Source organism: Drosophila melanogaster, chromosome 2R, assembly GCF_000001215.4.
Source record: "Drosophila melanogaster chromosome 2R".
NCBI lineage: Eukaryota > Metazoa > Arthropoda > Insecta > Diptera > Drosophilidae > Drosophila > Drosophila melanogaster.
In genome coordinates this window covers 17915571-17927274 of record NT_033778.4, presented here as the reverse complement: position 1 = coordinate 17927274, position 11704 = coordinate 17915571, and the positions used below count along the sequence as shown (strand labels likewise).

The 11704-nt window shown below is 40.5% G+C and overlaps 1 protein-coding gene across 2 annotated transcripts in view; it reads right to left on the bottom strand.

Moving 5' to 3' along the window:
* Nucleotides 1–579: 579 nt before the first annotated feature.
* Elk (Eag-like K[+] channel) overlaps nt 580–11704 on the bottom strand; it is a 52757-nt gene continuing 41632 nt past the window's right edge. The window contains exons 14-17 of one of the 2 annotated variants that reach the window (NM_001299624.1): nt 8432–8527; nt 5980–6133; nt 5252–5376; nt 580–3654 (exon numbers count right to left, since the gene is read on the bottom strand). In NM_001299624.1, the coding sequence (NP_001286553.1) occupies nt 1855–3654; nt 5252–5376; nt 5980–6133; nt 8432–8527 (2175 nt within the window). In that variant the 3' untranslated portion in view covers nt 580–1854. The remainder of the gene's footprint in view (nt 3655–5251; nt 5377–5979; nt 6134–8431; nt 8528–11704) is intronic. The other variant, NM_057661.3, reaches the window with a different exon arrangement.

Below are 11704 nucleotides of genomic sequence, written 5' to 3'. Positions count from 1 at the left end.
GCAAAAGTAAAAATTATGTATATTATACATAGCATCAAGTTATTTTACGTATTGCTACGATAAATTCGGTCTTGTAAATAATTAAGCTTATAATTGCATTTGGTTTGAGTATTTAGATAGTAAAATTTTAATAAATAGTTTTCTTACATAGCCTATCATGATAAATGTAGAATGTAAATTTACTGGCCTGTAGAATACCTACGTATAATATACATTTACATTCATTTAAATCATGTAATATCTGGACTTATAAATAATGTAACATATATAAAAGAAAGTATTTTACCATAAAATCATTTTTTTTCTTGATTTTTTGATTAAGTGTGGTTTTCGATTCAAGGTGCTTATCTCTTTCAGCAGAAGGAACTACACCCCAGGAGCCTGAAAACGAGGGCTTAATACCCCAATTGACATGCGAACATGACGCACAAAAACTTGGCAGTCAGGTTACCAGATTATGGTAAAGGGACGATACCAATCGACCAATTGAATTAAGCGCATTAAAGCGGCGCCATTGATGTCAATGGAAAAATCACGCAGTCATCGGTAGGAGGTGGAAAGCCAAAAGTTGGAAAATCGGCGAAAGCGCAAAGTCAAATCCAACACTGAGAAAACAGTCTACGTTTAGCGTGTCACATTAAGTTTATTGTTTATTGAAGTATCGAATATCCTTTTATACTTTAGATGTATAACTACACATATAATACATACAAGTATATAGTCTCGATAACATTAAGTTAAAACATTTAAAAACGTTTATTAGGTTCTCAATTGAATAATCCTGCATCATTATGGCTAAAATATGTATCCATCTAAACACATATAAAACTTATTATCATAGGATGCTTACATCAAGGATAGAATGAAGCTCAAGTCTTTATAGGTTTTCGGGAGCAAATATACACATATCATATATACAATATACACTCAGGATATATGTGGGATTTTAGAAATTTACACAGTTATGTTGACCATTTCTATTAGCCAACTTATTAACACGGAATCAAGCTGGGAGTTGAGCTACCTTCTCGCTTGGAATCACAAATTACTTTTTAGTCAAATGCCCGAGATCTCACTTTTGAAGTGGAACTCTGTCCATTCGATATATATGTAGCACACGATTGTCGATTATCTTAGGTAATAATCTAGGTTAACTCACGTCACAGTGACTAGAATGAATTTACTGCTTAAGTCTCTACAAATCTGTCAAATCTCCGTTTAATATTCCTGTCATTGAGCTTGCCTAACTATGCTTAAATTCCAGATCTTAGATGTATGGAGAAATGCCATATATGGGCAAGTTTTTCTGTCCCAATTTCCCCTTGAAATTTAAGAGCTCCTAAATCTCAAAAAATATTTCCGATCCTACAGATCTAGAAACAATGTTATACACAACATTATTGTAACACAAAATTCCAGGCTGGTGTAACTTAACTAACATTTCACCATTTTTGTAAGTGTATTGATATTTAGTTGCTAGGCAAGATATACTCTTACTCGTATTTATCTTAAGTCGGAGGTCTATAGGCTTTGTACTTCCGCTGACATATGTTTTCATGTATTCTGAGTGGGTATATCTTTGCTTATGTGGCTACGAAAATAAACAATCATCTCGTTATAACAGCTGAGCCTTATAAAAATAATTCTTAGGCTTGTTAAATACTTTTGGCTTGTCTGATATGCTTTACAATATGTGAAGGTATTCTCGATAATTCTACGGGGATACAAATGAACAACCAAACTCGTGTGGGTATCTTAAAGATAATAAATGTACAAGCGTCTTTGTGTTTCAGTATTAATTAGGACATAAATCACGAAACGGCGGTTTGCATGCGAATGACTCCTTTTGGCTGCTTATTTGCTACTCGGATCTCGCAGGGAGCGAGTGGAGGGCAGTCCACGCAGACCCTTCTCCAATTTATCGGCATCCCCCGCCGAGAAGCGGAAATTCATAGCCTGTCCTTGGCCCTGATTCTGGCTTACGCCCAGCAGGATGGGTCTTGAGTTCCGACGAGGTCCCAGGAGCTCGACACTTTCCTCCTCATCGCCCCCGTAGCTCACTCCCGCCACAGGAAGTGGTGTCTTGGCAGGTGGTGAGTACTCAGCCGTGGCTTCGGATAATCTTCGATACTCCCCGCTCCTCGAGTGTTGCAACTTCCAGGAGGCTCTTCTCGTGGTCGCCACACTGGCCACACTCTGGCTACTGTTGCTGCAGTGCACCGAGGCGTTCGTAGTGGTCAGGTTGCCCGTACTCTGCGACACCAGACAACTATTAGAGCTCGAACTGCTGCTTGATAGGCTGGAGTTGCTGCCACTCGTGCTTTTTCGTAAGCTTCTTTTCGAGGATCTCACTTCCTGGACAGATGGCGCAGGAGTTGCATCCACTGGAAGTATCGAAATCGGAGGCTGCTCCTCTGGACTCAGCAGAGCATCAGTGCTCTTGCAACAGCTATGATGACTGGCCGAGTGCTTCATTGTCCACCGAAAATCATTGGAGTTCTCATCATCCAGAGGCGGGTAAATGCGACCAGGTGTCGGGACTGCCGATGATGTGATTAGTCTCTCCTTGGAACTGGCCAAATTGTGATCCGAAGGCGAAACACACTCATCTATCGTATTTAAAGGTGATATCTGCAGGGTTTGCTTTTGCTGCAGGAGATCCATTTCGTTTTTGATGGCGGGTTCAATGCCCAGAAGTCCCAAAACCAGACGAGGATTGGCCAAAACGAATCGCTCAAAGGTCGGAAAGTCTATGCGATAGAAGTCCGTTTGGCTGCTCCTACTGGTCATCGTCTTCTTTGGCTCCACAGGTGAGGGTGCCTTGGAACTGGCCGTATTACTGGTGGGCAGTTGGACATCCCTGCCCCAAACCTCGGGAGGATGTGATGAACTACGTTGCATGGCTGCCAATTCAGCGGCTGCCAAAACTCCGCCCATCAAGCCGTGCTCGACTGCAACTCCTGATCTTGTGCCCGCAACTCCACTTATGTTGGGTATAGATCTTGCTGGAGGGAACTTGAGAGAACTATGTGATGTCATGGCATTGGAGGTGAATGTCATTTCCTGCAGGGCGCTGATGGCATTACGAACTTCCGCACTCAGTTGGGCCACATCCTGGTGCAAAGTGGACACTTGGGAGTCCAAGCGTTCCAAGGAGGGCCTTTTACCGCCCGACGATTGCTCCTCTTCCAGTGGTTCGGGCTCCTCAAAGGAACCACGATCCAGACTACAAGCTGCGTTTAGAGTTCTATGCCTCTTGTTCGTTTCCCTTAAGGTAATCAGAGATCTACCCCGCTGATGCAACCTTTGGTTTCTGGGACTTCCCATGCCCAGTAGTGGAGATCGTGTTGCATGCAGCGGAGAATTGCTTATGTTGTGCAGCGGAGAAGCACCACTTGGTGGTCCTCCACCGTTTTCCTTCTCCCCCTTGCCCCCTTCCTCGGCCTCCTCGCGATTTTCATCATCCTCACTGATACTGGGCAGGGGAAATGAGGGTCCAATATCGGAGTCCTGATTCTCGTAGCCCTCCCTTAAATTGCATGTGAGATCGTGCTGAATATCGTTGGCAAACTGCTGCTGATACTCCGGATATAAGCGTAGTACCTCCACCAGACCACCCATGTGGATGCACTTCAGATCACAGTAGGTTAGCGCCTGGAAAATATGGAGTGAAAATACGGAAAAACATGTAAGTTAAATTAAAAACCATGGCAAGTGCTTCAAAGGTCGTTTTGGCGTTAAACGATTATGCACTTTGGGCGGAGGAGAGGCGTGGCAGCTGGTGTTTGCGCCCATGAACAACATGAAAAAGCTAAAACGCCATGTAAACGGTGTGTACGGCGCTGGGTAGCCAAGGGTTTTATGAACTATTATATACGTTAGGATATATAGTTGACGTATCCATCTACCTCACACCCACTATAAGAATGTCAAAAAATTAAACCCATTCAAGTTATAATAATCTAATTGGTAGTAATATTTGAAATGAATACTTTAAACTTTGCAAATTTCTTTTTATAGGGTACTCCATAGTCGATTTTAAGTTCTTTAAGAAGCAACACTTGGCAATGTTGACGCCTTGGCGTCTTCTTTACATACTCGAGTGCGCCATCTTGGCGTTTACACACTGCCTCTCACGGACGAGGGCAAGCGCACACACAACGCACACACTCGCAAAACACAAACACGTGGAGAGGAGTTTGCGAGTGGTATCACTCATACGACCCGTGCGCCGCGTTGTTTGCCGGAGTGGCGCGCTACAAGGAGGAAGACGCGTGGCGTCAGATGCTCGCAATGTCTGCACTTTATTCCGCCAAGGCAGACATGCAAATAAACACGAGATAAAAGCAAAAGGTAAACGCAAACACAAACACAAAGCCAAGGAACAACGATGGCGAGAGACAAAGGAGAAACAAATACAGAAATTTACCGGTGGGGAAACTATGCATAAATTAAACACATTAAGCAACTAATTAAGCGACAATAAAATTGAAAATTCCTCTCTTAATTATAGCCGCCCAAAAAGAGCGCAAGGGGAGTGGCCTTCAATTGCCAGACAAGAGTTTATGGCAATTAATTAGGCGTGAAGCTCTTGAAACCTGAACCGCCCCGAGATTATTGCCATAATTAGTAAGAGTAAACGAGAAATCCATGACGCGGTTAGAAGGATATCCAAACCCTCAGACTCTCAAGCCCCATTGACTTCGGCAAAGAGAAAAACAAAAAAAATGAAAAACCCGGCGGTATGCCAGGCGAAGAAATTCAAACTGCTGTGCACTCATCTTGAAACCTCTTGGTCCCTGTTAGGATTGAGATAAAGTTTAGGACGAACAGCCTGAAATTGCAACTGGCCTAATCCTTAAAGAACTCCAGACTATGATAAAAAAAATAATTAAATTCTCGGCAACTAACGGCTCAAGCGGCAATTAAACTGTTTTATTCGGTCATTTACCCGGCAGCTACAGGTTTTTCCAACATTTTAGTTTATAATGTATGTAAAAGCACTTAACATATTATTTTGTAACTTTTCTCCTTAACTACATTTCAATGAAGCATAAAGTCCTGCTGCTCGGAATCAATTCCGAACTCCCCCAGCACACTATATCATATGAATGCATTCCATTCACGTTCGTCCTTGAATTCCCGTCCTCCAGTGGCCGGTGTAAAAATAAGTTAAATTTAATTACTGCACAACCCAGTCCATAAAGCTGCCGATGGATTTCATAGTGAGGGGGGAGCTATGGGGCCTTACCTTAATATCGCTGCTGCTGCGGACGACAACATCCTGGCCAGCACTGTTGGTGGTGGCGGTCATCTGGCCATTGCTGGTGGCCACCAGGTGCACATTGATGTCGGAGCCCACCAGGTCACCCTTACCTGTTTGGGGTGACGAGAAAAGGTCAGCACTATACAGAATCAATGAGCATAAAAATAGAGCCTGGCATTTGTCTGGGCCAAGTAGTAGACCAACTTGATGGCCCCGCTCAAGTTGATGACACTGCCTGCCATGAATGAATAAACAACCAGATGACTGCCTCACTGTCTTGGCCAAAGTGCAAATGGTTTTCAGGCAGCGGAGGAGCTTCGAAGCGAATGAACTGGCGCGAGTTCAATAAACGCTACTAGTCGAAACATAAACAAAATGAAAATTTGACAATCGATACGTGAAAATCAACAGCAATTTAAACAAAATTGAAGGCAGAGAAAAAAATTCTGTAGCAAATTAAAATCAAATTTTGGTAAGTAAACAGTAAAACATTTATCATAGGAGCGGATACTCAAATGCCATTAAATAAAAATTTAATTCAAAACGAGTGATGAAAAAAACAAGAGTAATTTTATTAGTGACAACATTTAAAGATAATAAATATACAAAAAAAAAAGTTCTCTATGCATATATCGCAAAGATGCTTGAATATTAAATTAAATAAAAAATAAAATCTAAGCATTGGAAACTTATTTCCCAAAGTGCAGACTCACCCAGAATAGCTACCACCATGTCGTCCTTGATCACCTCCATAGATCCGTTGCACAAATAGTAGATATAGTTGAGGGCATCGCCTTTGTGGATCAGATACTCCCCGGGCGCGCAGAAGTTCGTCTTAATGTGCAGGGACAAAAGTTTCAGGCAGCCCTGCAATGGAAATTGTAACAAATCGGTAGTTCAAGTAAATGCGATTCTGGTTTGGTCAGGAATTGTTCGCCACGGTCAGAGGCATTTAGCATTTGGCTCGGTCGCGTTTTATTTGCGCAATGAAACAAAACGGCAACAGCTGTGTGTCCTTGCCCCGGTATGTGTCCTGCGGTTTAGAACCGACCCAGCAACCCATTGCCACACCCTTCTCCTTTCACAGAAATCAACCAAGCAACTACCCACCCACCAACGCATTTGGCCACGAAAAGTGGCTTAAAGCGCGCTTATAACTGTTGAGTGGTTTTTGTTTGCGTTACTTTCGCCTTTCTGAATAAGCTTTATTAATGTTTGCAGTCCGCCTTTGTCATTCGGCTTCAGTTTTTTTTTTTTTTTTCTTTTTGTGAGTTTTGTCCGGTCATTCGGTCGTTCAATTCGCCCCGTTTTGTTTGCTTTCAAACTTAGCTTGAGTTGCATTTCATTAGGTGGCACCTCCCTTTTATCCTTTCAACAAGCTGAACCACAATCGCATTACCACGACCTCTTGGTATCAGACAAAATCGGGGTCATAGAGAACATATCTTTGAGAAATTATCAGCCAACACCTTTGCGATAGACTATAAATTTAATATGTATCAAAAGACCCTTGCTAACAAGCATTACATATTTCTTTGTTATTTTAATAGGAAGCTATTAGTTATCCTCTTCCTGGTAACATGCAACAAAGAAAAAGCGAATCCTTCAATGGCATTAATTATGTGGAATTCCTTTGTTTTCCTTAAAAGATATTCGCTGTGTTAATCAGAACAATCCGCTTAACAGGAACCATCATTTTCCTTTTATGTATTAGAAGAGTATTTTATATGCATTGTCAAAAATTTGATTGAAATTCCTGGTTCCATTTTTAGCACAAAATAAAGCAGCTGCTATAGAAACCGATTGGTATTTGGAGCTTTGATCAGCAAAGCATTCGCTATGTTGTTTTTTTATTAAAAATATTTGTATCTGCTTTTTCAACATGTTTTTTTTTTAACGTCGATTTTATTTACGTATCTGTGTGCATCCATGTTACTCTAGCAACTGCAATGGGTCATAGAACTTTCGATCCATGGAGCAGTTGAACCGTAGATGCGAAATCAATTACTGCACAATCTCTAGCTTAAGCCAGGCGGCTTTTACCAAAATGATTTCCATCTGCCACCCTGCTCCTGCAGCAGTACAGTGAGCACCCATTAAGGCTTTTGGCGGTTGACAAGGGTATTGACATTGGCCATCGCAAACTACTCGACCGCACACTAACACACTTGCATTCGAGGGAATTTCGGCATACAAGTTTACTGTTGGCCAAAAACCTTTTTCATGCTTCGCTTCAGTCAAACGAATGAAACTTGGCCCGCAGGGCAAAAGGAAGGAGGCACAAGGATCAGTGAGGTGGCTCGTAAACTTTACCTGTGGCCATGCGTAGGCAGGGGGATTCATAAAACTTGTTTTTTTTTTTAGTAAAAAAGCTTGCATCTTTAATAAGCTTCAAATGGGAAATATATAAAAGTATATTAAAGTATAAGTAATTTACAAATGAAATGGCTATGTTTTGCTTATATGATGTTAGCTGTATCATAACTGTTTTTGATATCTGTCATTAATTAAAGCAAATTTATCAATAACTACTTATTCTTAATAAGTTTCTTATATTCTATAACTCTTTCAGCATATCTGCAATATTTTATGCACCTCCTCAAAAGTCCTTGCCCACATCCTTGCCTGAGTGTGGCACTCCAAAACTTTCATGTGTGCGCATTTGCTTATTTGTATGCGGTTGTTTGCGTGTGTTTGAGCTTCAGAGCGACAAAGAACGAAACGAACGAAGCCCAAAAAACGTTTCAGTTAAGCCCGCAGTTAACTTTTGGCTGCTCGCCTGGCCTTCGTCTTCTCTTTTTACCTGACCCCCACCTGTTGGCCCCACATTTTGCACCACACACCCTCCCCCCCCTTTCTCATTGCTGCTGATTATTTTGCCATCGCAGCCATTTCGTTCCATTTGTCTGGAGCTGAATCGCTTTCAAAGCGACACATTCTTCGACCCCTGGAAAAGAGCAATCGCATGGGTACACAGGAAAAAACTATCACGACTTTCCGTAATCAATTAGGTTCTTTATGCTTTCTTAAACTAGTGTTTGAGGAAATAACCCCCTCAAGCTTAGTTAAACTACTTTATTTTGTTAACCCAAAATAAAAATTGAAATTAATAAGAAAACCTTTTTTTTTAATACAAAATTTCGTTCAGTGTAGGCTGAAACTCACCTGGGAGGCCGCCTCGAATATCGGCAGCTGTAATATTTCACGATGTAGATGCATGGAAACGTCGCCACGGAGCTCTTCGGGAAATTCGCGTAGCGTCTGCAAGTCGAGGAAAAACCGAAAGAAAATGTGAGTCCGAAGATGAGTGGAAAGGCAAACATAATCACCACCCCCAAACACACACGCACACGCTCACATGTCCAGGAGAAAAAGAAAAGTGGAAAATACACGTGAAAATTGAATCGCTTGAAAATTGTGAGGGAAATGCTTGGCATTATTTTACTCTGGCACCGGGGAAATGTTCAAGCTTATCTGCTTTTGCTTGTTGTTCAAACGGCAATATGTAATACAAGATGAAAAAAGTGTTCGTAGATGCGAAAGAATTGTGAGATACCCAGTAACTAATGAGAATTTAAGGTTTACTGTTTTTAAGATAAATATCTGAAAATATACAATTATTAAGTAAATTTGAAGGAAAATCTTTTGCTAATTATGAAAGGATTACTAATTACGTAGGGCCTTAATTTATTATTTCCAAGACAATTTCTAACCAAAACCAAAATCCCTCCTGATTATTCACAGTTTCCTGCCAGGGTATAATTATATTTTCCCTTCTTTTTTCTTCTTATTTTTTTCCATTGGTTCGTTTCGAGCGTATTGGATGGGAATTGTCGGTGTTTCGGGATTAACATGGAAATTGAAGGGAATTTGCATCTTTCTTGTTTACCCACCACACCCATCTATTGTTCCCACTTTCATCACACTGTATTTGTCCATATGCATGTTTCTAGGGATTCCAGTGGCTGATTATTGCCAACTGGACCGCAAATGATATGGCCAAATCTGTGGGTTTGGCCAATTTTCTGCTTACTGGCTTCATATTCAGTGTAAATGCTTATGGTAAAGTCAACTTAATTGTATAAATAGTTGGGCAAATGATGTGTTTGTGTTTGAACATAATAAAGGCTAAAAGCAAGTAAATCAATTTCAGGCCGGCCAGATTGTAATTAAAAATTCACAACGAATGCCAACGCAAAGTGCAACTATTTCTGGCCAAACTAGATGTCGTCCTATTTCGAATTTCATTTTGGTTACGTTCTGGTTACTGGGAAAATTACAGTTGTGTTCAAAATAATAGAAGCGCCTCTAGATTATATAAAAATTTCTTAAATAATAACAGACACATAATTTAATAAAATTGTATGTAAATTTATATAAAGCAATTGGAACTATTTTTTTAAGCGCAGCTGTTTATATTTATGATAAAGAAAGGGCTTTTGCTAAACAAGCACAACTAAACATGGAAATATGTTGAAAGTTTTTCCCGGATTTGTTTGAGTTTTGCTGCTTTTATTATATGCCTTTTTTTTCAGGGTCCCGAAAGGGCAATTTCCAAAGAATTGTTATTTATGGTACATTCCGTCTCTGTTTTCCTTTTTGTATTCACTGAAGTGTAAAATATTTTACATTAATTGCGCACATACTGGCCAAAAGTGGGCGGTCTTCCGTTATTTTTTGTTTTGTTTTTAGCATGAACCTGACTTGAAGTTCACTTAGACTGTAGAGGGGGGATCCCCACATTTCGCCAGTTAATTTTCATGCGCAATAAATTAACAATTTAATTTAGTGCCAGCCCGTCAACTCCCCCCTCTGCCCACAAATTTTCGGTTCTTCAATTCCTGTGGCTTCGACAGGTCGTGTGCGTGGGTCTGTCTATATTTCATGTTTGGTCTGTAATTAAATTAAATTCCATTAAGGGATGCCAAAATTCCTGAATGCGCAAACTTGAAGGCAACACGAAAATCGGTGTTTAATTGCAGTTAATAGGTACGACGAGATCCTTACATCGCGTGAAACAAACTGACAGTTTGATTTATGCAGCAAAATTACGTGCATGAAGGTTAAACTACATAGACAGTGAATGCAATAATTTATTTGCAAGCTTAAGCCATAAAATTATATTTTATTTACATACTTAAATGTATCTTTCTTACTATCGACTATGTCTTTTATAATTTTAAGGGGCTTAATCAAAAGTCCATTTAATAAAAGCTCACAAAGCCAATGCCACTCGCAAAGTAAACTAGATCGTGAGATAAAAGTTGGTTTTATTTGAAGAGGTTTTTTAATTAACACTATTAAAGTTGGCACGGGGAGGAGTTGTTTGGCATGGCTTTCTGCTAATAGCAATTACGAGCGGAATCGCTGCTCTTTCGACTGCGCTGAGCACTTTTTTTTTAGTTTTATTGTGCGGCAAGTTTGGAGAAAAAAAATAGTTTTCATCGCCCACCTGACTGCCAGAGAAAAGTTTAAACAAGTTAAAGTTGCAAAGTGCAAAGCAGACCCAAAGATTGATTTCCGTCGACCAACAATAAGCTATTTCCATGCAGCTGCAGAAAAGTTTCCCACTAAAGTTCGAAATTATAGTGCCACACTTTCAAAGCCGATAAAAATAAACATGAAACAAAAGCAACACAACACCACATGGATACCATTAGACTCGGAACTAAATTAGGAGGAAGGGTAGACAAACTGGGAACTTAATGCACTGTACAGCTTCCACCCGGAAGATAAGGTACACAAATGGCATGCCGTCTTCCATTCTGCTCGAGTTAATGTAATTGTAAAAATTTTTAATTAAAATGCAGATTCCGACCGATGGCCACACACACACACACACACGGATAAAACAATGAAAGGCCACAGGAAAATCCGGGCAAGCCACCACCCAGCATCCCCTTCACACGTATGATTTCGATATTTAATTTTAACTTTTCTACAGGTGCTAGCAATGTCAGTGCGGTTGAAATGCCAGAACACGGTTGACCAATCAAAGGTATGCCACACATTTGGCATTTGACCCGCAGCCAATCAATAAGTCACATGTCGAACTAAAGTACTGTATATATATTAACCCCACGGACATTTGCTTAATTAAGGGCTCAGACGTTTATCGGAGAGGAAAGGCCGCTGGCACTAACGATTCAGTGCCATGATTCTGATTCTGGATCTGGATCTGAAGTTTGAGTGAAGTCAGTCAAGTCGAATCCACTGATAGACTGCTGCGTCGACAACTTTGCCAATCATATTTTTGGGGGATGTACTACAGAGAAACAAAAATAGTTTCATAAGAAAAAGTATCATGGAAACTAAAAGAAATGGGATATAAGAAATGAAAAAGAACTCTGTAAAATAAGTTTCATTTCAGGCCGGAGAACCTTTCCATCTCGTATATATCTTATTGAATATTTATTGAATGTATTCCCCAGTGTACTG